Here is a 26,057-nt window from a genome sequence, read left to right as displayed (position 1 = left end):
GATGCTGGTTTCTACAACCCTGGGTGGAAGGTTTACAGAGAGACTGTCAGCCAATAGTCTACTACATCCTTTTTTCCTAAATGAACCAGGCTTGGAAATGCTCAATGGATTTGGGAGAGACAATAGAGAGTTGAGACCCTTCTGTCATCTGTTCCTTACTAACATAATTGTGGACCCCCACTGATAACTCTCATTCAGCTTTTGATCTATGAAAGCAGACAAGGGTGGTGTATGCACAAAAACGTCCCCTATATTTGGAAACAAGGTATATTTGAAGACTTTTCTACTTCTGTGTATTCTTAAAACTCCACAGTTTAGGTCCATGGTGAACACAGAATTCCAAATTTTTCCCAAGAGTCAGGCTGGACCCTTGATGATGAAACTGAGGAGCTCAAATTGAGTGATCAAGATGAGCAGGTTGTATTCTAAATTCTTGGACCTAAGTTATCAGAGCAAAAGTGCATATGCCTCTTGTGAGTTTCCCTGCCGCTGAAATCAAGGATTCCAGCTTCAGTTTGGGGTCTTCACTAGGTAAGAATTCTAGGAAATTCCTCAAATCACGCTCCATGACACAGAAGGCTCCCCCAGAATCTTTTGCTTTGGGGGTGAGGACAGTTAAAAGGTATACTTCAGTTGTCCCATTTCTCTGTATTAAATTAAAGAGTTCGTTCTTTAATTGTCCTACAGTTTTGCTATTCAAAGCCTGTCTTGTCATTTCTTTCTTTTTTTTTGAGAAGGGCTATCTGACTTCCAAAGATACTAGGAACGTAAGTAAATGCCAAAGCTGAAGTCTCTGTCTCTTTCTTTTTCACCTTGTTCATCAAGACTAGAACACCATAGGCTTGAGGATGATGCCATGGGTCTAATTTAGCTGTAAGAATTCTTCAGGGAGCTGGGATTTTTTTTGCCAAATAGATAGCTTGTAAATGTCACTTAAGAGTTTGGACTCCGGGACTCCGCTGGATTTCTTTACCAGGTGTCACAAATTTGTTTACTCATCTTTTATCAAACTTTGTAGCAATTCCTAAAGTCCCTGGAGGACCCGCATTCAGTGACTTTGTATAACACATTTAACTCCAAACACCCTCTCTTACTGTTAGACAAGCTTCCTATTCTACCTCTTAACCAAATCTCATCTTCTCTAGTAAACTCGAAAGATACAGCAAATTTACACCTGTATGTTTCATGTAGGATTCTTATAGCTATTATTTGGATACTGAAGCCCAAGGCTCTAGTTCATCATGAACTATTAGTACATGCTGAATTAACTAGTCATATTACCTATTCTGATTTCAGTAGAAATATCTAGTTACTTGATTTTTTTCAACTCTTCGGGTAGAGTTTCTGTTCTTAGCTACTTGGTGTAGGGCAAGGTCAAAGAAGGAAATACTTGAGACTCTTTGAAGGTTGGAGAGTGGGACCTAGAACTTAAAAGAACATAGCCAGGACTGGAATCTAAGAGAAGACGGTAGAGAATAATGCTTTTTATTCTTAAAAACTATGGCTTTGGGCCTTGACATTAATACTATACAGTCCTTGTAATGGGGGAATGCACTGCTATCTTCAAGCTTCCTAGGTGGGAATTTTGTGTTGCCCCGATTAAAAAAAGAAATAGGTGGGTTTTGTTTCAGAGCAGGATCAAAGTACTAGTCAACCAAATGGCCTTCAGAGTTGAGATTCAGTGAATGGGAACCTACTTACCACACGGGCACTTCTGATACCCTGTGTCAGCAGGCCACAACCTGGTTAGTGTCATGACTTTTTGAAAAGGAAGCAAAATGGGGACAACACAGAGTCCTTCCTTCACAGCTATATGCCAGACTGGCACATGCCCCGCTCCCCCCAAAAAAACCCAAACCATGACTATTCTTTCACTTTCATCCATTTGACCAAAATCACAACAGGGTATCTGAAACAATATGGCGGAAGCAACTTCCTCTAAGATCATTGGTCTCCACCTGAACCACAAGCAAGGTGTCAACTGCCTTGCTTACATTCCACATCCAAGCAGAACAGGAGTCACCCACCCAACCATTTAGTTACTCAGAAGATCTCTTCATCCTTTTGATCCTGCATGGGTCAGTGAGTCCCAAGAGGAGTCACATCTACAGCAGAATCCCTGTCCCCTCTCGTTGAAATTAAAACATCTTCCCAGGGTTCCAAATCTCATGTCTTCTCTTGTTTGCTCACATCCCGAGATTTTAGGGAAAGGCAGTAATGGCCAACCTGATGGAAAACTTATTTAAAGACCTGTGTTCCTATTTCTTCTTCCCAGATTTCTTATCTGTTCTTCATACTAAGAGTTTCAGACATTGTCCCCAGAAGGATCGTATGCCAGCCAGACTGAAAAATGGGAAGCTACTACAGATTTTCCATGATATTTCCATTTCTATGAAATTTCCACTGTCCTGGAGCTACATATAGTGACAGAACATGGAAAACAGAGACTTAGGAATGAAGAAGCAGAATTGCTAGGAATCTTAGCATAGGTTTCTAGGTCAGGAAACAAATGAGTCAGAAAAGGAACTTGCCTCTAAATTCCTCCTAGAGGAATTCTAGGTACAGGCTAAGTTAGCTTCTTTAACCAAAAATAAATATTTCAGGAGCGAATATTAAATGGTACTTTGTTCTTTTAGTACTTGGTTCTAAGAGAAACTAGCCAATTTATAGGCCTAGTTATGCAACATCAAGGTCTGTATTATCTAGCTCATATACTTGATCTGTATTATCTAGCTCATATATTTAGAATGCTTGCTACTACTCAGGCCATCGACAAAAGTTTATCCTGGAGGAATAGGCAGAAACCATGGTTAAGCTGCTTGGTTTAATTGTTTTAGCACTTGAAAAAGAAATGTACAGTAGTTTGAACACTCAGTCTTTACTAACCTCCACGGAGGTCAAAGATTTCATTCATACGTACAAAATTAGTTTACAAATTTTTTGGCAATTTCATCTTAGTAACCCGTTTTATCCTATTGCCATTGTCCCAACCATTGAAAAAGTTTACAATAATTTACATAGAAATATTTTCAAAGTGCTTAAGAATAGTGATTGTTCTCTGGGATATTTACAGATGGCCTATACAATGTCTGTACAGATGGTGTACACCTATAGCACAAGGGTCATTGCTGGACTATGGCTTTCTAGGGAAAGTGCATATTTGGCCAGATGTGGCAATACTGTCTAGAAACTCAAGGTTAGATACTTGGTAACCATATCCAAAGCTGAAGTAGAATGTGGACAGGAATATTTACAAAAGTAATATAAAAATGGTCAAGTATACAAGCTTGATCCACGTAAAGACATCTTGATGTTCTTCCAGAATGGAGGAAGAAAGACTTCAGGTGCTGGCTCGGTTACCATTTCGAAGTGGAGGGTTATTGGTTTTAGACCTCAGAGGTCAAGACTCGTCTCTGAAGTCAAGCTAGGTCATCATCTGTGCTTACAACTGATATCTGTGGAAGAGAAAAAGTACAGGATGAGCTTGGTGATCATTCATTGGTAATGATAACTCCAGTCTCCCAAATGGACCTTGCTTTTGAGTTGGTCAACCAAAGACCAAAGAGACATGGAAGGGAAGTCAGATCTAAAGCAGTACTGAGTTGTGTCACTGAGGCATTTTCACTTGAATTCAATGGTATCTACTTGGGGGAGAGAGAAAATCGTGGAGCTGATGCTGCCATTCCACTGAATGATCTTAAATCCTGGGGAAAAGACACATGCAGGCCATGAATTTTTCAGACTGTTCCCTAAATGAAGGCCAAATACTCTAGTCGGGTTTCAACTGAAGAACAAGGGACTAACTCTCCTGCCCAAAGGAGGCCAGCTACAGTAGGCAGGATAGGCCACTTTCAAGCGTTTGGTAACGATGGCTAACGCAATCTTGCTCAATACACTGACTTGAAGTCAACTCCCCTGTATAGGAGGATATGCAAACTTTTAAGTGTCCAGGAGATAGCTGACTTGACAGTCCAAGTAGGAGCCACTTGGTTCATCCTATTATTCACACATAGTTTCTATAACCAAAAATATCTCCAACAGTATAGTGATGACCTTAGGTTGACTTACTTGTCATTCTGGGACAGATGCTTATCTACTGGCTGACAATTCATCCCAACAGGCTAGACTGTCTAATCTCCAGGGGTAGTAGATTTATTTGGTGGCTCTGTGATCCTAATGGCTCCTCCTAGCCCAAGAAGCCGTAGCTTGAATTAGCAGTCTCCTTTCCAGAAAGTCCTACTGCAAGCCAGAGTGTATCAAGACCCGAAGCTGACTTACTGCTGGGTACGTGTGTCCAACAGAAGCACTGTGTCTCCCAATGTCTATTGACAGGTCCTCTTCAGTAGTCTTCAAGTACACAGGATTGTCAAAGTTCATGCTTTTCATGTTCTTGTGCTGCCAATTTCGCCACATCAAGTAGCCACCTACTGCTGCCATTGCCAAGAGCACTGAGAAAAAGTGAGAAGGTGACTAAGCAGGGTCTAGTCTCAAAACATACAAAATGAGGTCATGGTCAGGAATCCGTGAGACTTGACATCAATAAATATTTCATGTTGTAGGAAGCCAGCATAACTAGGTGTTAAACTATAAATGGGCCAGAAGCTTAAAACAAGTTCAGACCTGTGGTCAAGTATTATTCTGTGGCCTGGTGCTAAGCTCAACAAAGTCCATTTGGGCGAGTGTAGAGTCCTGGGCCCCAGTGCAGGCCAACTGAATGAAAGTTTCAGAAGTTTCTGGAGAGATTTTCAAATTGCCCCCACCCCCACCCCCAGCGTATTAGTGAAGCTTGGACTCCAGTCTTCCAGGACAAAGTGGCCATTATAGCATAGGGCCTTAGAATTTCCATGTCCAGTAACTGCTCTAGAGGTTCTTTCCCCTGAGTTTGAGGATTCTTTCCTATTTTTAATTTACCCTCTGCAAGTCCTATAACTCCTCAAGTAAGCATTGAAGCATTTGCGTGTCTCTGTATGAAGCATTCTACACCATTCTAAGGGGAAGAAAAGAATGCTCTTTACCTAAAGGAATGTACTGAGTCAGACTGATCGCCCTGACCTAGAGTGTAGTCGGCACCTTTCATGTAATATGTGAGAGTTTATCACTGCCCCTCACAGTGCCAAGGATGCCACCAAAGAGCAAGGTTTGGACTCAACTCTGTGCCAGGCTGGGGAGGGAGCGAGCATAATCAGGGTCACGGACTCTGTGACCGTGGGAGCAGTGTCTCTAGATAGATTCGAAATGCCTATCTGCTGGGCATCTCACAAGTCTATCCAGATATGTGGGGAGGTACTTACAGAGAGGAAGGATGGCCCAGGCAGCAGAAGTGCCTCTCGGGGGGACAGTGGCCTCAGATACTGCTGTGGTCACATTGATCCCTACAGGAGAATGAAAGAAATCTATGTAGACGGATATGAATTCAGACTTAGAAACGGACCCATCTGGACAAGCACCTCCTGCCCCTGGCACCCATGACTGCAGATCAGTGCCTACTGCTTTGCCCACCAGGCACAACCAGTCCAGAAGGATTGGAGAGTCACATGCTTGAACAGCTGTTTCTAGTAGAAACCTTCGTTAAGTCGGGTCAGATGAAGAATGTCAGACTTTCGGACTTTGGAGCTGAGGTTAGGTTACTAGCTAGGGGCAGAGCTAGTGGTTACAGGGCTGCATGAATTACTGAAGCAATAAATACAAAAGTGTGGCTGTTAGTTGAGACTCACAGTGTGCAGTACTGGGCCTAGTACCTCCAGGAACTAGTCCACTAGTTGGTGAAATTTCTGTTGTGTGGATACCTTTTGTCTCACTGTTAAGTCACAGGAGTTGCAGAACGTGAATTATAGAGACTGAGAACCTGGTTAAGGCCAAGGCTCCAGGGCGGCTAGCTGTTTCATCCAGAGAAACCACTCAACAGGTTATGTCAACCCCACGGGAAACGGACAGATCACTGCTGAGCTAAGTTGCGTGGTCAGAGCCGAAAGGAAGTCTTCATGCAAAACCAGAGACACACGAGATGTGGGACCGAACAGTGAGCATGTGGAATCTGACAATTCAAACAGGTGCACGGCCATGCCTACCCCTCCTGGCACCGTCCTGGAAGTTACCAGAAATGCTCTCGACAATAGAGTATCAGACAAATTAGTCTTACTGTCAGATGGTCTTAGCAATTACTTTCTCAGTAAACCGAGCTCATCTCTGCAGGGACGCTGCATTAAGCTAATAAAAACCTCACAGAGGAGCTCCTTGCCCACAACAGGGGTGTTTAATTGGCCACTCAATCAAAAGCTAAGAACGGAAGATGAAAATCAAGGTGGGTTTAAGTGTGAGTTTAGGATGGTGTCGCCCACGGGGGCCATAAGGTTTCCTGTACCCGTGGCTTCTCTCGCTCTGGAGGAGAACATTAAGACTTCAATGATCTGCAAGTTGGCCAGCTCAGGGCTGTTGCGGGACTAACCGGGACGCATCAGGCCGGTCCCGTTCACACCGTGGTCCCCTACCGACTCCCCAGTGCTGCAGTGAGTGAGAGGTAGTTGAGAGGGAATGGCGCCACCAGCCCCGCCGGCAGTGACGGCAGGTGTGCTCTCAAGTCTATTCCAAGCATCGGTGAAAGCAGAATTCTTAACATCTGGGCTAGTTTTTTGGTTAGTGCCTTACTCTCTTGCCCGTCGTTAGGCCCTGCTTGTGGCTGAAAAATAAAAAGCCTTACTGTGGCACTCCCGGCCGTTCTCCTCCAGACTGTATCCGTTGGGACAGGAACAGGTGTACTTCGGAGAGTGATCGTTAATCTGTGGGGCCGGCAGGCACAGGTATTCACAGCCTCCGTTGGGCATGTCTTCTTCACACCAGTTTTTACCTGTTTGGAGATAAAAGTCCTTTAAAAGAGGGATTCTGGGGCCTACTGTACATAAAGCCCTCTTCTAGAGGCCGGAGACACGAGTCCTTGTCCCCAGGGAGATGATGCCTGTCTCCTCTGTCCAACCTTCAAGTTCAGTACAATGAAGAAATACAGGGACCGGCAACATGCCCTCCAGATACCGCAGATCCAGAGAAATTTCTGGAAAGCGGCATCGGGATTATGCCTGGAACAGGGGTGTGGTGAGGAGGCAGGAGGCACCCATTAAGGACCCACAGCTTAGAGTGAAGACTCAGGGGAAGGAGAAGAGCATGTCCTCCTCGGTCTTCGCTGGGCCTTGCAGAACCCAGCCAAAGGGAGGCTGACGGGTTTCCTTTAGAAAGAAGCAGTCAAGTAGTTCGAGCAGGAGCTGGTGTGACCAGATCGATGGGTTTGGGGATCTACACAGAAGATGTGTCATCAGCGGGAGGAAGGGGAAGCTTGTGGCATCAAGGCTCCTTGGGAGGATAGTGCAAGAGTCTGCGTACAAGGGAATGAAGTCCAGGAGGTATGGAATAGCCTGGAATAAAAGACTGCCTGCCGGGGGTGGGGGGAGCTGAAGTTCTGAAAGCTCTTTCACTGGGAAGTCAGAAATGCAAACAAAACACCATGTTTGATGTGTTTGAGGTAGGGGACTGGACGGGAGAGTCCTGTTGTAGAGCAGGATGCCATATTAAGGAGCTCCTGGTAGCCCGGCAGGTACTAGGCCGTGCTGCTGTCCCTACAGCGGCCTTGTGGACGGAGGCTGTGCTTGGCCCCATTACCTGACGGCTGCACGAGTTCGTGATACACAATGATGTCTTGGGCATCATTAAGGTTGTTGACCAGAGTGGCCAGCTCTGACCCAGTGAATTTATTGGCACCGTAGACGGCTTCATTTTCTCCATCTATCCAGTAGACACGATCCTAAAACAGAACCCCCAGATTAGCGGGATTAACACAAGTCCATATCTAAGGTCATCCTTACTGTCTGGCAATGTAATGGCGCAAATTTATTGCACATCAGTCTGGGAAGTTGGATGTCACACCATGGAGATGCAAGTTCAGGCTTCTTTAAGTGAGCATCGACTTTATCCCATGTCTGAAGTGGAAGCAGTTTCTCGGGTCACGTTCCTCTACCCATCCCTCCTTGTCTCACACCTGTCCTGTCCTGTTCTCCCCTGAGGCACCCTAGTAACCCAGAGGTAGATGCTTGGAGCTGATGCACACATCTCACCTCAAATATGGTCAGCGCGAGAGGGTGAGCTAGGAACTCCAGAGACTTGAGGACAATCCTGCGATCTTGGCCATTCAAGTCCACACTGGACAACATGTGCAACTTGGAGTCAAGCCAGTAGAGACGACTCTTTATAAGGTCTGGAAAGGAAAGGAATGGTCAGCGCACGGGACACCATCACCGCCCTGGCTTCCACTGAACATACCCAGGGAATCCAATATTCTATTCTCATGGTTCCTTCTCCAGCATGGGTTCCTAAAGTGGTGGCGGGTTGGGGGTGGTTCCACAAACCTTGTGAGGCAGCATGCGGGGTCTGGACCCACACTTCTTCTAGGGGATTAAAGGAGCACCTGAGATTCTCCAAGGAGCTGACTTAAGAAATGGTGCTCACGTTAGAGAAGTGTTAAGAGAGGTGAGTGTGCTGTTCTTCCCGATGGATGAGAGTTCTTAAGACCCAAGACCTGTTGAATTTATGTCCCGTATTAGGCCCAAGTGGACAGAAAAGCTAGTAATGATAGAGCGTCTAATCTGTGAAAGCCCGAGCATTCGATCTGCACTGCTCAGGTCCTCTCATTCCAAATTCCTGCTATCGAGGAACCACGGGAGCTGTCACCGGCTGTAGTCCAGAGGAGACTATGGAGGGAAGCAAAAGCGTGGAGACCGTGGGCCACGGTGGTGGCCACCTTGGTGGTGGCCAAGGAAGGAAGGACAGACTTACCGAGTGTAATTCCATTAGGCCACTGGATGTCCACTGTCACCAGGGGCCGCCTATCAAATCCATTCATTCCTGCTTTTTCTATTTTAGCTGGTTCTCCCCAGTCTGACCAGTACACAAAGCTAGGAAGAATTAAATGAGAAAGAAGCCTCAGTGGTTTAGAAGGAATAAATTTGTAGTTTGAGATACCTATTTATTTATTTATTTATTTATTTTAAAAAAATTTTATTTATTTGACAGAGACCACAAATAGGCAGAGAGGCAGGCAGAGAGAGAGAGAGAGAGGAGGAAGCAGGCTCCCTGCCGAGCAGAGAGACCAATGTGGGACTCAATCCCAGAACCCTGAGATCATGACCCGAGCTGAAGGCAGAGGCTTAACCCACTGAGCCACCCAGGCGCCCTGAGATACATATTTAAATGACGACAGGAAACCTCTGGAGACCGACAGTAACAGGTAACGGTCTAAATTATATTCCAGATAAACAAAAGGTAACACGAAGAATCCACAAGCTCATTATGAACACTATTAATCTAAGGAAGTGTGAGAATTATATTTCAGCCCCAAGTCACAGGTTATATATTTCCTTTCTAAAAGGCAAATTCTTTCAGAGGACCGAAAGTTGACTATATGTTAAGCCTTATCGAGGGGCTTGGCTGACTGTTCTCGCGAGGATTCTGGGGGTCATGTGTCATTGCTAGAGCCTCCGTCAACTTCCTAAGCTGCTTTTCTATAGCCTTTAGCACCCACATAGGGGAGCCTCTTGGTGAAATGTTGCTAGAGAGATCCATTTACTTCAACTGGACTTTCAGACGACTTGGACATTTAGATGAAAGCGTTGAGGTAATAGAGCTACTAAAATCCTCACAACGCGTGCTAGTCCTTAGGTTTGGCAAAGCATTTGGACAAACATTAAAAATCACTTGCAGAGAAGCTAGTGGCCATAAGGGTTCAGACACCGCTTCTGTGTGTATGTCAAGTCAGACGTGTTTCCTTAATGTCAGTCAGTGCTCATCCTGCCGGGGGCCTGGAAGAGAGCGGACTTACTCGACCATGACAGCACTGACATCTTGAACTGGATAATTCTTTGTTGTGGGGAGCTGTAAGTCTTGGGGTTTCAGTACTATTTCAGCCAGGAGGAACAGCAACCGAAAGGCTATAAAAAACAGACTACACACCCAGACAGTGGGTCTAGAGCGAGGGAGGCGGGCTCCCGCAAGTCCGAGTTAAACAGGAACTTCCTCTTGGTTCCATCCAGGGTAGCTACTGAAATAGTCTTAGAAGCCACATCAGTCCAGTAGATGGTTTTGTACACCCAATCAACAGCGATGGCTGCAGGATTATAGACATTGTCGATCATTTTAACATGTCTGCCAACCTTGTCATCAATGGAGGCACTGAAACAGAACAGGTCACAGGACATTTAAGAGTTCGACACCATCGGAACCTGGAGAATGGACTTGCTGTTTACAAAATGGTCAACAACTTTGTGCAGAAGAAACTCGAGTCACACCATAGCTCACCCCTCACACCATTTAACGATGCTTCTTACTGATACTAAATAACAGTGTTCATTATTGAGTTGCTGGGAGGTACTCGATAAGCAGGACTGACACATTGCTAAATGAGATGTCCTTTCTTATGCTCCTACAGCCACGGACACCTTATACTCCATACACCATTGTTAGTCTCTAATGAGGAACTGATAGTAACTTAATAGTTGAGGAATCAATCAGTGTCCAGATTTAAGAGTCCCAGCTAATTAGATGCTAGCGTGGAGCTAGAAATTCCTCCAAGCCTTCACAAAGACCAAGGCTTAGGCTGAGACGCTAAGCAGAGAACTGAAGTTACCTGAAGATGGCCTTCTGACTCAGATCAGCCCAGAACAGTTTCTGAGCAGCAATGTCCGCATCAAGCGCTACAGTGTTTCTTAGCTGTTCGACTAGTTGGATATATTCCTTCCTCTCCAAGCCAATCTTCCGGATGTCTCTTCGATTAGTGAAGATCAGACTTGGCTCTTTGCCTGCAAGACAGGAGTCAGGTTTGTTTAGTGTCGTTGTAAGAAGGCAAGGTCCTTCTAAGTCAGGAGGGAGCACTTACAAAGGAAAGGCACGGCCCAACACCTGAGGAGATGGCTAGCTTCAGTGTGAGATGGCTAGCCCGGGGCACTGTAAGCACCTCCCACTGTTCAAGAAGGCAGTCCTGGGGTCACAGCACTCAAAAGTAGGGTGGCTGATCAGCTGGGAACAGTCTCTGAGCAGCTGTTGCCTAAGTTTCTTCCTGGGATTGCATTCAAGTTTTGGAAGCAGGAAGCAAGTGAACCTGGTAGACATTCAAGGTATCATACGCAAAAGAAACTGACCAAGGCGGGTGTCTAGGGAAATGCTTTTTTTGTGATACTGCACTGGGAGGTAAGTAGCACTGATCTCAAGAACAGACAGTCCCAGACTTGGGATGATTCGATTTAGGATTTTTCAACTTTATGATGGTACAAAAGCAGTTTGCGTTCGTAAGAAGCACACTTCGAATTCAGAGTTGGGATCTTTGCTCAGGCCAGGGATACGTGCCACCATCCTCTCTTGTGATCTTCTCTCATGATGCTGGGCAGTAGCAGTGAGCCGAAGCTCCCTGTAGCCCCCACGATCATGGAGACGTGAGTCCCGATGCGCTGACACCCATCTGTACCCATACAGCCGTTCCGCTTCTCCCTTTCAGTGTGGTACTCGGTAAGTGACATGAGACATTCCATACTTCCTGGGCTTTGTGTTAGATGACATTGCCCAGCTAGAAGCTGATGTAAGAGTTCTGAGTGTACTGACTAAACCGTGGTATTTGGTAGGTTGGGTATATTGAATACATTTTTGACTTGGGATATTTTCAACTTACCATGGGTTTATTGGGTTGTGACCCCATCCTAAGTCAGGGGGAGCTGTACTATTTTAATTCTGTAATTGAGCTGACTCTTGGGGTCAGTGGCTGTATGCTTCGTAAGCGCTTACTCCTAAAGGGACCAGAGCAACACCAGTCCAAGTCCACTTACCTACTGCCTTGCACACGCCAGTGGCAAGGTCCATCTGATAGCCCCGACTACATTCACACTTGTAACCGCCTTTTAAGTTGATGCAAATCTGGCTGCAGATTCCAGGGTTTTGGCATTCATCAATATCTAAGAGGGAAATTAGGATTAGTCTTTTGTGCCTAGATGACCTACAGCAAGATACCATCCTTTCCACGCTTCTCCCCCCCCCCCCCCCCAGGGCTGAGGCTCCCTTCTGGACTCACCTCCGCAGATTTTCTTATCTATCAGTTCAAACCCAGCGGCACAATCACATTCGTAGCCTATCACGAGGTCTTTGCAGATGTGAGAACAGCCGCCATTATTAACCAAGCATTCGTTTACATCTGGGAAAAAAGGGACCAAAGTTACCCCGTACCATATTTTAAATCTATTTTTGCCCCTGTTAACGTTTAAACTCTGGGCTTTTTGCAATAACTTATCTAGATAGTCTGGTCAAACCCGTGACTTTCCTAAGGTCTAACAATTTGCTTTTAAGATACGCATCTCGGAGTGTTTGGGGGGAGAGTAAACCCCGTCTGCTTGGCAGGTTACCAGCTGGCTGAGTCATAGGAGTCCAGTGTCCTACAGCTGATCAGTTATCTTTAAGGAGGTGAAGCTATGAAGGGAGCTTGTGACTGCTTCAACTTTGAAGGCATAACAGCGCCACTCTGAAGCCCAACCACGGAACTCGGTTCCTTAGAAGGGGTGTGCCAGGCCCTGCGCGAGGTCCCCACGGCATTAGCTAGGGGCGATGCGGTGAACCTTCCCCGCTGGGTGCCCAGGCAAGCCCTCCACTTACGACATTCTTTCAGGGGTTCGTCACTCCAGTCCCTGCAGTCCTGCTCCTGGTTACATACTTGACCGATATCTATGCACTCCCCACTTCTGCACTTGAACTTGCCGGGGCCCAAGCACTGATTGACTACAACGAGAAACACAGAAGCGAAGAGTCCGTTGGTGGGGCTGCCCCAGCAGTCCTGTGACTCCCCCCCCCCCCCCCCCCCCCGGAGGAGCCCCTCACCGTTTTTGCAGTTGACCTCGTCCGAGCCGTCCACGCAGTCGCGGATGCCGTTGCACTGCCGGCTGCCGTGGATGCAGCTCCCGTCCTCGCACTCGAACTGGTCCGGGCGGCAGGTGCGCGAAGCTGCGGTGGGCGCGGGGGGGGGAGGAAGCAGGAAGGTCAGCCGCACGGTCCCGGCGGACCCCCCGCAGCAGGCACGGAGCGGACCGCTGAGAAGACTACTTACGACAGTTGACCTCGTCACTGCCGTCTTTGCAGTCGGGGTCCCCGTCGCAGCGCCACTTCTTGTGGATGCACTCGCCGGAGCCGCACTGGGTCTCGCTGGCCGGGCACTTGGCGTGCATCACGGGCTGGCGGCCGCACTGCTCCAGCGACTCGTCGGACTGGTCGGAGCAGTCGGCGTCGTCGTCGCACAGCCAGCTGCGGGGGATGCAGGCCGAGGTGCCGCACCGGAACTCGTGCGCGCCGCACGTCGGGGGCGCGCACGCCTGCTCGTCGCTGCCGTCGCTGCAGTCGTCCTGGCCGTTGCAGACGAAATTCCTGGAGATGCAGCGGCCGCTGGAGCAGGTGAACTCGTCGGGGCTGCACGTGATGTTGCCTGCAGCGTGGAGAGGGCAGAGCCCGCTGAGCGCGCGGGACTGGTCCTGGCTTCCCGAGCCTCGCCGCACGGCGCAGTGCGCGGGGTCTCATCACGCCCCCTGGCCGGCCCTCCCAGCTTCACTTAAAAGCTAAGGTGGCATCCTGTTGGCATCCGAGTTCCTGGGGTACTCGCGTGCAGTCTCGATAGGCACAAGATGCAGGGGCTCTCAAGTAAGAAGGGGAAGAAAGGACCCAAGAGAACAGCTGAAGGCTTAGAAGTTAATTTGAAGTGAGAACCACAACAGATTCCTAAAGGGATAGCGATTGGCAATGGCAATGGCAAAGACCGAGCGACCTCTAAATGGACAGACAGCTCGTCCGTCCAGGTTATCCGCTGAGAACACCACGTATGGGGCATGCAGGCAAGTGTGGACTCATTAGAAGCATTAGGACACGATTAACGCACACCAGCCATTGTGTTCTGCTACCATACGTGGTTCCTTCTCTGTTGGTCCCTCAAACCAGGATCAGGAATAACAGATCTTAAATATTTTCAAGTGTTGGAAAGTCACTGCTTGGGCTGGAATCTATCTGTCCTCACCGCGCAATCCGTTAAATGATGATAAACCAGGCTGACTAGCCAGTTTGTACTTGGACTCAAATTCCTGCCAAATGAATCAAGGTCACAATTTGCTGGTAATTCGGGGAGAGACCACGACTCTCTTGGGAAGCAAAGTCTAGTTTTAGGAGGGAGATACTTGGCAGCTCTGGGGCTTACCAATACATGAAGCTCAATTCTGGGATTGAACCGAAACTCATTGGACTAGGTGCAGTGGTACTGACGTCGGAAGTCGACTTCTCCACACGAGACTGGTGTTTGGAGTACAAGCATGGTCAGCTCACTAGTACTCTGCGGCCGTGGGAGGCCTGTGCTTGTCAGCCCTGGGAGCTGTCGCTCTGGGAGCCCTATAAAAGGGCGGTAGCTTGAAAGAGTGCTCACAGCAATGTTTGTTCAACCCAGATAATTCCCAGGGCCTTGCCTGGAACGCACGGCACTTTATTACACATTTCCCAGGAACAGAAACATGAAAGCCTGTGAAACAGAGCTCGTATTTACAGGCAGGAACTATGAGAAGAGACCAATCAAGGACCATCGGCTGGGCAGGGTTTTCTTTGGGTCTCCGCTGGCAAGATGAGAGCTAACGCTTCTGGGCCAGGTAAACCTTCGGAAAGGCTCAAAGAGAATCTAGCTTGGAGGCAAGCCCAAGTTCCTCGTAGGCTACTCAGGTCATGTATTCCAAGAAGCAGACCCACTTGAGACCTCGGCGTGAGCTTGTGGCCCTAGTCCCCTTCCGGCTGTGCTGAGCCCACGTGAGGAAGGCCCGGGTCCCCCTGTCCTAACAGACACAGACGCCACACCGCTGTGGCTTCACTGACCTATTCTGGGTGGCAGTGCCCTGAACGACTTACCGTCTCCCGTCTATCTGCCTAGGAGGAACACCAGAGCAAGCAGTGGCCAGTCACCGGGGGACTCCTGCCAGAGTTTTAGGGCAGTAACGAAGCGAGTCACCGGAACCGCATCTTCACACTCGAGGGAGCGTCTCCCCCTGCCCACCCTTCTCTTTGAGCAAAAGGGTCTCGGGGATAAGCCACTCGGCACCAGTCTTCTTACCACAGTTCTCTTCATCTTCGCCACTGTCACAATCATTTTCACCATCACACCGCCAGGACACGGGGACACACTGAGTGGACCGGGCACCACAGCTGATTTCATTTATGCGGCATGTTCTCATATCTGTTGATGATATACAGTCTCAAAAGAGCCTCCCCCACGCCTCCGTGCCACACAGCTGGTCCCGCGCTGCCTGCCCGGGCTCACACCTGTCCCTCGGTGGCCTGGCGAAGGGGTGAGATGCGACCTACTAGTGGAAGCCACGCCAGCCGGTGTCGCCCGGCGGGACCCCGGAGAGCCTCAACCGCGTTCCTCCTTCAAGGTTCCGTGGCGTGCTCAGCTCTGGCTTCTGTTTTATTTGGCACAGTTAGGTTTATTGGCCGGCCTGCTCCTTGACCTTTTTTTGTTTGTTTGTGATCTGTCAGATACCACATAAGGTCACCTAATGGCCACTTCCCAAAAGGCTAGATGACCTAACACCTGGGAAGCCTCCTGACTGGATTCCTTTAAAGGTTCTTCATGACCTACAGGAGCTTTGCCGAAACAGGGACCTCCTCCTAGTTCCTGACTCACTGGGTCACCCGCAGCTAAAACTCAGGGCCGTGTTTCTGGGCAACCACGCTTTCCTGGAGGGGATCTGACCTGCCGTGACCAATGTTCTTATCGCTCCCCTGACTCCTTGCCTCGAAAACTGAAATTGATGCATTTATCTTCCTTTCTGCTCCACTGAGTTTTGTCTATTCCATAGCTAGACCTGGTTCCCATGACATTGGCACTTTTCGTGTTTCAGCAGCTCTCGACTGCTTCGAAATGAATTCCAAGACTTTCTTCACCATGACATTCAAAGGATCCTGATTTACCTGTCCCAAATCCTCATCCTCTGTGATGTCACAGACCTTTTCCTGGCTATCCGCCTAAGAACACAGATATACAGTGTCATACCTATGACATTTTTCTTATTTAAGAATAAGCTGTAAGCTTTATCCTACTTTAATAACCTGAGGTAAGAGGTTTGTTAAAAAATCACGATGTCACCCTATTTCTAGCCACCTTACCCCTTCAGTAATGGACTATATATATATCTCTGTGTGTGTGTGTATAAACATATATGTGTGTATACATATATACATATATACACATACATACATGTATGTATATGATGTACAGCTTATGTTATACACAACATATAATGTTATATGTTATATATATGTATATACAACATATGTTATAACATATATGTGTAATATATAACACACATATGTTAATATAACATATAATGTTATATATTATATATATGTATCTATAACATATATGTTATATATAACATAAGCTATACATCTAAAAGCTTATCCTGGGCCCAAAGTGGGGAACCTCCTACCTCAACTTAGCTTCCAGGACCAGAGTACCATCTGCTTGGAGTCATGATTACCAAATATTTGAAATCTATGCACCTAGTCAAGGAGTTCTTAATCAAATCGGCTGGCTTCGGTCTTCAACATTCAATAGCAAAGCTACCCAAGAGAATGTCAGTCTTGTTAGACTAGGGACAATATCCTTTAATAGACACTCATCAACTTGTTAATGACTTGACTGACCTTGGAGTCCACTGGCCCACACATCAAGGCAGGCCAAGGGAAATTACAACCAAGTTTTGGATGAAATAAGACTTAGAGCTACAAAACACGAAACAGCCTGGGAGAGTTACAGTCCAAAGCAAATCACTCACGGCACTGTTCTGGGTTTTCATCTGAGCCGTCTTCACAGTCGGGATCCCCGTCACACTGCCACCGGCTGGGGACGCACTGGCCATTGTTGCACACAAAGTCTGACTCGGCACACGTCTTCTTCACTACAAAAGTTGATCGGCGGGGTTAAAGTCATAGGCACCCAAGGGCTGATATTCCCGCTGGGGGTGAAACTGCCTGTTGACACCTTTTACTCCAACAACAGAATGGAGCCTGCTAGCGCTAAACTGCCAATATCCAGGCAAACACTAGAAAAATCTTTTTTTTTTTTTTTTTGGTTTTTGTGTTTTTCTCCAGAGGAGCAAGATGGTCATTTGAGAGAGTTGGGAGATATGGAAGTCATGGTAAGACAGGGGTTGCTCCTTACCTTACAACCCAGGGAGAATGTTTAAGCCCGGGTATAAACGAGGTCACATTTAGAATCCAAGAGTTGGACTAACATCAGCCAAAAGTCACAGAAGATGCTGTGGGGGCTGCCAACGTCCCCCCATGAGGGCTAGAGTGACAAATCACCTGAGAAAGGTATCAATTGTGCTACTAATTCCAACAAGGGCAGGCCTTTTCTCCTGTGATTCTGGTGACCATGCAACTTGTCCAAAATGGGACAATCAGCAGAGTGGGGACACTGAGAAGTATGCCAGGAAGACAGGCATAAATCTGGACTCTCCTAAACCAACTGGGTGGCTTGGTCACTTGCCCACCAAGTAGTCAGAGACGGCAGGGAGGGTCTCCGTAAGCAGCCACATAGGGTGTTCTAGGCTTCTCCTTCCCAAGCTGCATTTTTCCTTGCTCACGTGCCTAAATTTCCAGTTTTCACTCTTCTTCCCTAATGAATATTCTATAATGGTAAATCAGCTAAAAGCTGACAGTTCGCTAAGAACTAGAAAGGGATTGCTTCAAGTCTGGGGTCTGAGCTAGGGACAACTTGCAGAGGGAAACCCCCCTCTCCCTCGCCTCAGACACAGCGCAACAGGGAAATAGAGTGATTATAGCCCATTCTGACAACTCGAAAGACGTGGTGACAAATCCTGATGATCCAAAAGGGATAATTCTTCCCCATGAATTGTGTAGCCAAGGAAACAAGAAAGGCCACCTTAGCTCTTAGATTCACACCTGTTTCTAAAAATCACGGAAACGCTCAAACCCCAGTATTAATGGTGAAAGCGACATCCAGACTCGCACACTCCTGAGCCTGTCGGAAGGTGCGGGAGCGTCTGTGGAGCTAGTTTGCGGCAGTTCAGCCTGTGGTGGTCCTCGGAAGAGGATGGGGGGAGTCATTGTAAAGAGACCACGTGGTTTGGGGATGTATAAAATGTTACGGGAGTAGGCAAGACGGCTGTCCTACCAAGTGCTAATGCTAATGATAAACAGGGATAGAAACTTGCCAGAGTTCCTCCCTCTCTGTTCTGAACACAGACTGGAAGGTTCAAGAAAGGCTGTTTGAATTGGGCCTTAAGAGATGGATAGAAATGTAGGTGTGTCACAGGGAAGAGGTCTACCAGTTACCCACTCAGAGGGTCTACGTTACTCATTAATCCGGTGAGCCTCTCGCTTGTAACAGACTGAGTTGGGCAGGGGGGTGCTGATGGGAACACATGACTTGTGGATTCCAAGCGGCAGTTGACTAAAAATGCTGGTTGACATGCCTGAAAGAAACAGCTCTACTGAAACTATAGCCCAGTTCAATATTGAGACAGCGGACAGGAAAAATACTAAGTGGCTTTATCCGTTTTAAGCAACTGGGCCCCCTTTTCCCTTCCAGGGAGGAACATCTCAAAATAAACATGCAGAGCTTCCCCAAGCAATGTTCCCTCTCTCCTCCTCTACCTGCATACCCAGGAGGCAGAGACCAGTGCTGGCCAACGACATATTTAATTTTTCCCATTTCATGGGATTTCGAGTACATCTATTTACCCTCTTACCTCTTCCAAACCCTCCTGTCGTGTGTCTAGAAGTTATCTATGTGGAGACTATTTTAGGAAGAGCCAGCGGTGATCCCTAAGATGACCCAGGTTAGCTGCTACTAAGGTAGTCAGATGGCCAAAGCAGGCTTCTGAAACCGAGAATAATTACTCTCTAAGAACAATGGGTTTTCCCATGTTGTTGCTCCGCATGAGACAAGTGCCGTGATGCCTTAGTGCCGCCATGTTTGTAATGACGCATGAAGAAGCAGGGGAGGGCATAACGAGATGGCACCTGAAGCTACCTGCATTACCTTCTATTTTTCTTCTGTATTTCTAGTTTATAGAGTAGACATCTTTATATAACGTCCTTTAGAAGGCAAATGACCATGTTGTCACTGACATCCATACAGTCTTGTTTCAGGATTTTTACACCATAGAACAAAAGGATAAAAAAAACCACCTTCAGCATGTGTTCAAGGTAACCTAAAGGCCATGTTGACATGCAGTTATCAGCTGTTGTGGCTCAACGTGAGGCATTTCTCACCATGATCTATGTTCAGTGTGGGTATGTGCGTACCAGTAGGCATGAGGGTCTATTCCAGTTCTCTTGGGGAAACATTGTCTTCCGCCCTGCCTAAAAGCTTTAGAATTAGCATCTACCGTAGGCAGAGGCTTTTTAAAAATCCTTATCTGATCTGTGATCTGCCCTGGCCTGGAGTTTCTATGTCAGGAGTTTAGGAACCTGCTGAAACCCAAGGGGGTTTCTTACTATTCATGACTTAAAAAGTCTCTGCCTACAATAGATGCTTTCTTTTGGGGGGAGGGATCAGGGCTGTTTGAGAATTATAAAAATAGAAAGTCTGTTCTAAGTAAGCTTCTGTCTCTACTTCTCGTCGTCCCATCCCTGTCCTAGCTTCCTATACGGAACGTCTGCCTGACCTACGATAAACCAGGTCCTGCCATTTCCAAGGACCTGCGCTCGATCGTCAACATTCCGTGCTCAGGCTGGTAGTCCCGTGTCAAACACTGAACCAGACTGCTCTAGACCAGGATGTATAGACTCTTGGGACCCTGGGGTTCACGGCAGTTCTTACGAGCGGCCTCTTATTTTCAGAATCGCGACCCATTTGAGAAGCTAAGATAAGAGCATCACGTTCCGTGACGTGCGCGCACCCTCGTGAGGTGGCCCAGGACAGTCGGGCTCCTTACTCACCACAGTTCTTTTCATCGCTGCCGTCAGCACAGTCTTCGTCCCCGTCGCATTTCCACAGCAACGTAATACAGCGGCCGTTTGTGCACTGGAATTGGGAGGGTTCACATTTGGCTTTTCTTCCTAAAATCAAGAGGGAGCACTTAGCTAAGCTGGGATGCAAGCGTGGGAAGTTAGAGATGCAAGTTACCCAAAACCCGTGGATACGGTCCCTCTTGAAGGGACCGCTGCAGACTCAGCAGGGTAGAGCATTCTAGTCACCAGGGCTGGGCGGGCACAGGGGCAGTGATGGACGGTTATTGAGTTCTTAGCGGGGCAAACGCCATCTGGAGAAGACTAGATTTCCCAGCCTCTCTTGCAACCAGGCAGAGCCTGGGATGGGGCTAAGGTCTGGCTAGTGGAATATAAGTAGGAATGGTAAGATAGACCTTCTGGGAAATATTGTCAAAGGGATGGGGGCCCATTTTCCTTCCTTCCTTTCTGACTCCTGAAAACTGCGCGTGGTGGCTGGAGTAGTGATTCTGGGCCAATGGAGCCAGACCAAGAGAGAAGGAACCTCAATGGCCCAGAGGCCGTGGGGAGTTGGGTAGGACTCCCCTACCCAGGGCGTCATTCCCTCATTTGTTGAACTCACGAGTGTAGCTCGAATACAGCCAAATCTGAATCCTTTCATAGCATTTCTCGGCCACATTCTATACCATTCATGGATAATGTTCCCATTACAGGCAAACTGAGGGAGATTTACAAGGGGCCACAAGGAGGGGGCAGAACAGAGGTAAAATGCTTGGCTCCGTGTCTTCAAATTTGAGGTCTAATTAGAAAAAGATATGCTTACAAAACGGCTTGGGGATAAAAATCAAGAAGGGACAGTTGAGAGGTCAAGGGAGATCCTTCTTAGCGACGGAAGGGAACGAAAGCGCGGGAGAGCCCCAGACTGGATTCTGTTCCTCTAACTCTCTGCGTTCCTGTGCTCGACGTGTGGATGTTTCATTCACAGGGTGGCATGAATGAATCCTTGTAAGCGGAGCACGTAGTTTTGCTTTGTGCCCTTCTCCAGACAGCTACCGTTCGGGTGTTTCCTATCCAGACGTGTGCCCGTCTGGAGGGGGTGATTTCTTTGAGCGACAAGGCAAGGGTCTAGCTGCTTCACAGACATAGACTGCAACTATTCGGGTGCCCCAGAGCTCCTGCAGATGACAGAGGGAGGCCTTCCCAGCAGAAAGCCTTCCGACTTCCTGCCGTCTCCCGGCATCAGCAGCTGGTTTAAGAAAAGACGCGCCGGTGACAAGCACGGGCTGGAACTCTTGTGCTGGGCACACAACACTCCCGTTGGCCTCCCGACTGTCAGCTACTCCCGGCTCTCTGGGGGCAGCCTATGCTTTGTGGCTAACTCCTAGGGAGATGAGAATGCGGTCCAAGTCAGGGTTGCCATATGGGGGTGGTGGCGTTCTCGGGAACGCAGTGTTTTCGTAAACCGTGTGCGCCGCTCTGCTCCTAGGAGTCCAGTGAAGCTGGGACCCAGATAGAAAGCAGTAGATTTCGGTGGCATTTCTTTCCACAAGTATCTTACTGGGCTTAAGATATCCGGGATTGAGGAGGGTAGAGGTTGGCAGGAAATGTCAGGGGCTGGCTTTAATCCTGTTCAACTGAGTAGGAGAAGCGGCTACCTCTCCCCACCCATCACTGTAATCCCAAGAGCTTGTCCGTGTTCTCTGTGCTGGGGCGAGCTGCACAGGGCCCCGGCTTCAGTTCTCTATCCCCCGACCTTTGAGGGCTGTGCTAAGAACCTACTTAGAGCACTTCATTTAAAAGGAAGCAAGTGTGCAACTTGTCGTCGGACAACATCAATGGAAATCTAGTTGGAGAGAACAGTCAGGCTGCGGTTAGGAGGCTCCGGATTTTTTTTTTTACTGTGTTAGGTTAGTCACCATCATCAGTACATCATCAGTTTTTGATGCAGTGCTCCATGATTCGTTGTCTGCGTGTAACACCCAATGCTCCATGCAATCTGTGCCCTCCTTAATGCTCATCACCGGGCTCACCCCCCCCACCTCCCTCCCCTCTGAAATCCTCAGTTTGTTTCCCGGAGTCCATAGTCTCTCTTGGTTCATTTCCGCCTCTGATTTCCCCCAATTCACTTTTCCCTTCCTTCTCCTAATGTCCTCTGTGCTATTCCTTATGTTCTACATATAAGTGAAACCATATGATACTGGACACTCTCTGCTTGACTTATTTCACTCAGCATAATCTCCTCTAATCCCATCCACGTTGACTCAAAAGTTGGGTATTCCTCCTTTCTGATGGAGGCCTACTAGTCCATCGTGTATATGGACCACATCTTCCTTATCCACTCATCTGTTGAAGGGCATCGCTACTCTCTTCCACAGTTTGGCAACTGTGGCCATTGCTGCCATGAACTTTGGGGTGCACGTGGCCCTTCTTTTCACTACATCTTTGGCCCTGAATTATTAAAGGTTTTCAGTACCAAAGTTTGCTCAGTGAAAAAGAGACAAAAATTCAGACACTGATATCAACACACTCAAAAAGGTAGGCACAGGGGCACCTGGGTGGCTCTGTGAGTTAAGCCTCTGCCTTCAGCTCAGGTCATGATCCCAGGCTGCTGGGATCAAGCCCTGCACTGGGCTGTCTGCTCAGCAGGGAGCCTGCTTCCTCCTCTCTCTCTGCCTGCCTCTCTGCCTACTTGTGATCTCTGTCTGTCAAATAAATAAATAAAATCTTAAAAAAAAAAGGTAGGCACATAATCAGGCTTCAACAGGGGTATAAAGTTAGGTGTCCAAATGATGGTTTTCCCCTTCAGGGTTAGGCACTGAAGATGTTAAAATTGACTTCAGAAGCTACAGATATTCCTAGACACTCAAGCTGGCCTGCGATCAAATACAGGCACACAGGTAAAATAAGGCTGGCGTTCAGCTCACCAGCATCTCCAAGAGGGTCTCTGAACCTAGTTGTAGCAAACTAATTGTGTGCAATAATAAATGATATTAAAATCCCAGAAGCAGTGCTTCCAAGTCAATACTGAACAGATTCAGGGCAGAGAGACAAGCATGCTCTTGGTGTTTATTCCAATACCGTAAAACAAAAAGGAGTTTCATTTCTACCTTTGCATATCTGAGATACTGCCACTTCGGCCCGATTTTCCTAAACCTTCTGCCCAGTTATCCTAAAGCTGTGTTTTCGCCAGGACACACGCAGGGCTCTGCATTACCGGGGAGAAGGGAAGGATACTGCATGTTGCTTCTCCTTGACTAGATGAGCGGGGCGGGGGTCACAGGGGCTAAGTCTGGCCGGCTGCCTTTCTAAAGGACCCTCTCTTTAAAGACAAGTGAGTAAAGACTATAGGCCTGACGGCTGTGCCTCAAGTTTCTTATTATCTAAGTACTCTGTTATGACAGACTGCTCCCGAGCAGAAAGCGCTCCTGGTTCCATCGAACTCCCCACCTTGCATAGTGGCCAGAGCCCCCGCCCCCACCCCGCCCCCACCCCGCCCGGGTACTGGGACCTCAGCCAGACTGCAGGGCTGTGTGTCTTCTGTCCAAGGTTCAAGAAGATTCTCCCTCACACCTCGGGGGCTCACTGGGAATGCCGTTTCACAGAGCCTCCAGGAGGACCGACAGCACCCGACAAGTTAAGAAGCTTTGGGTTTCCAGAGCTTTGGGGGATTACAGGGTTGGGGACCCAAAGCCTATTTTCATCCCGGACAGTTAGGTCTCGGGTTCAGCAGTCTCCTTTCATAAAGGGAACAGGCTGAGCTTGAAATCGTCTCCGCCTGAGGTGCTTCTGTGGATTTCCCCCCGCCAAGACTTACTTATTTTAGAGAGAGAGCAGGAGGGGGGGACAGGGGGAGAGGCGGGGGGAGAGAGTTCTAAGCAGACTCTGCACTGAGCCTGAAGCCCGACGTGGGGCTTGATCTCATGACCCTGAGATCACGACCTGGGCCGAAACCAAGAGTGGGACACTCAGCTGACTGGTCACCCAGACACCTGCCCCACCCCCGCCCCGGTGCTTTTAATTCTTAGACTAAATTAAAACCACCAATGCCTCAAAAAATGACCCTAGAAGTAGAAGCTCTAGGCAGCCTGTATCTCCAGACCTATCTGCTCAGAAAGGTGAACAGTTGGGGGAAAAGGTGGTTTTTAGCAGGTTCCTCAAAGCCACAGGGTTTCACAGGAATGCTTGAGCACCAAAAGTATGGTTAAAGTTGGGGAAGAAAGGCTGGGACCTTGGGGAACCCTGTGTGTTTTGCCTGTTTCCACCAGGAAGGCTTTCTGTTCCACTACTAGGGTTTCGTGTAAGCATTTGGAAAGTGTTCTTTCTATTGCTTTGAGAAATCGAACTGTTGGCCTCCACCTGGGTTTTCTTTCAGCTCAAATACTTAGAACGAATATCCCTGCCCCTCTGGGTTGGTGGAGGGGGGGTTTGGAAGTCGCTGGCACCTCGTCACCTATGTACGTCGTCACAACTTTTGGCATTTGTAATGAATGAAGGCCCAGGAGTGTCAGAGGCTAACTTGCTAATTCTGTCCCTCGCACGGGGAGAATCCGATGCTGCAAACTTTTGACGTCAAGGTGCCTTGTCCCAGGAGCCTTGCTTACCTAAGGAGTGAGCGCTGCTACCCAGCCATGTTGGCAGGTCACCAGCTCCAAGAAACTCGGGGGTTTACATGCATAGAGAAGTCAGCCTGCTGCTGTCTGACTGTCCCTGCAAGGGTTAACGGGGAAGAGCAACAGGGAAGCTTCAGTGGAGAACTGCATAGACCTTCTAGTAAACACCCAGCCTTCAGCGTGGGCCACACATTTCCCTAGAGGGCTCCCAGCTGCCCAGACTACAGGGAGGTTCTGGGTATCAGGCGCAGACCTGAACTTGAACTTGCACCGAGACCGGCAGGCCCAGGGAGTCGGACGGCTCTCCCGCTCCTCCTTGCCGGAGCACAAGGCTGTTATCTAGAGGAATTTCTTCAGTCCACTTGGTTCACCACTTCGGGGCCGCCAAGGGCATTTATTTTTAGTGAGGCTCACTACTGCTGCTGCTTTCATGCCAGTCTTTCTATTCATAGGCTAAAACTCATTTTAGGACAAGGAGACCTGCGAGTCAGCACAGTGGTTTTCTCTCTGGAGAGGTTAGTGAGTTGATAGGGAGGAAGGAAGACGGCCCCCGCCATCGGGCTCGAAGGCTGTGCTCTGGCCCTCCCGTCAGCCTCTAAAGCACTTGGAAGAACCAGCTAGAAGCTGTTCAACCCTTGGGGTCATCCTTCTGATTCACTGAAAGAAGTGAATCTTACTGTTCACGGGTCAGTTTCTCCACGGACATCGGTGAGATGATCTTAAGAACCCTGGGTAAACACGTTCTTAAAATTGTTGGCCAAACACGCCTCTAAGACTTCAATTCACACCTAAATTCTAACTTCTACATGCTGAGCGCGACTCTTCCCCCTTTTATGTATGTATGTATCAGGAAAGAGGAGTATGGACAGGGGTAGCGCGGTTCTTGCCCCAGACCAGCCTGCGCAGAAAGCAAAATTGAACCCTGGGCAGTCCGGCTCCAGAAGCCCCGGCACGGAGCACGCACGCAGCTTAGAGCACCTCAAACTCAGGACAGCTTCCTGCTGGAATATTCTGTCGCTTTTGCTTTTGGTAATTTGGGTACTAGAGTCCGTTTAAATCGATCCAGAATTAGGCAGTTTCATCTGCCAAGATGATACTATCCTAACACAGTCTTACTATTGAAAGACAAGGCTGTGTTCCCTCCCTGTCCCATTTTCATAAGGGAAAAAAAAAAAAAAAAGAAAAGCCACTCGAGTGTCCTCAGCAGGGTTTTTCCTAGAAGGACACCAGGGCTTGGCTTTCTAGTCTAGGGAACATTGGTCAAGTCGGAGCATATTGGCAAGTTATTCGTTCCTGTGGGTGGTAGACGGCTAGTGCTGGATCGGGGGCGCTCCTGTTCTCATTTGTACCTGAGTCCCCACAGGGCTTGTTAGAACCTGTGCTGGGCCCCTCCTCCCAGATTTTCAGGTTCAGCAGGAGCAGAGTGGGGCCCAA

The 26,057-nt window shown here is 48.2% G+C and overlaps 1 protein-coding gene across 2 annotated transcripts in view; it reads right to left on the bottom strand.

The window, feature by feature from the left end:
- Positions 1-426: 426 nt before the first annotated feature.
- The window catches only part of VLDLR (very low density lipoprotein receptor), a 32,015-nt gene continuing 6,384 nt past the window's right edge, over positions 427-26,057 (bottom strand). Inside the window, exons 2-18 of one of the 2 annotated variants that reach the window (XM_032306973.1) lie at positions 20,005-20,124; positions 16,869-16,991; positions 15,143-15,265; positions 13,118-13,489; positions 12,892-13,014; positions 12,670-12,792; positions 12,095-12,214; positions 11,853-11,978; positions 10,664-10,835; positions 9,991-10,209; positions 8,818-8,936; positions 8,100-8,239; positions 7,648-7,789; positions 6,698-6,844; positions 5,292-5,372; positions 4,279-4,448; positions 427-3,455 (exon numbers count right to left, since the gene is read on the bottom strand). In XM_032306973.1, coding sequence (XP_032162864.1) covers positions 3,420-3,455; positions 4,279-4,448; positions 5,292-5,372; positions 6,698-6,844; positions 7,648-7,789; positions 8,100-8,239; positions 8,818-8,936; positions 9,991-10,209; positions 10,664-10,835; positions 11,853-11,978; positions 12,095-12,214; positions 12,670-12,792; positions 12,892-13,014; positions 13,118-13,489; positions 15,143-15,265; positions 16,869-16,991; positions 20,005-20,124 — 2,456 coding nt within the window. In that variant the 3' untranslated portion in view covers positions 427-3,419. The remainder of the gene's footprint in view (positions 3,456-4,278; positions 4,449-5,291; positions 5,373-6,697; positions 6,845-7,647; positions 7,790-8,099; positions 8,240-8,817; positions 8,937-9,990; positions 10,210-10,663; positions 10,836-11,852; positions 11,979-12,094; positions 12,215-12,669; positions 12,793-12,891; positions 13,015-13,117; positions 13,490-15,142; positions 15,266-16,868; positions 16,992-20,004; positions 20,125-26,057) is intronic. The other variant, XM_032306974.1, reaches the window with a different exon arrangement.

The sequence above is a fragment of the Mustela erminea genome, chromosome 12 (assembly GCF_009829155.1).
Source record: "Mustela erminea isolate mMusErm1 chromosome 12, mMusErm1.Pri, whole genome shotgun sequence".
Taxonomy (NCBI): Eukaryota; Metazoa; Chordata; class Mammalia; order Carnivora; family Mustelidae; genus Mustela; species Mustela erminea.
Note: the sequence above shows the minus strand (reverse complement) of the source record. Positions and strands in the feature narration are given on the sequence as shown.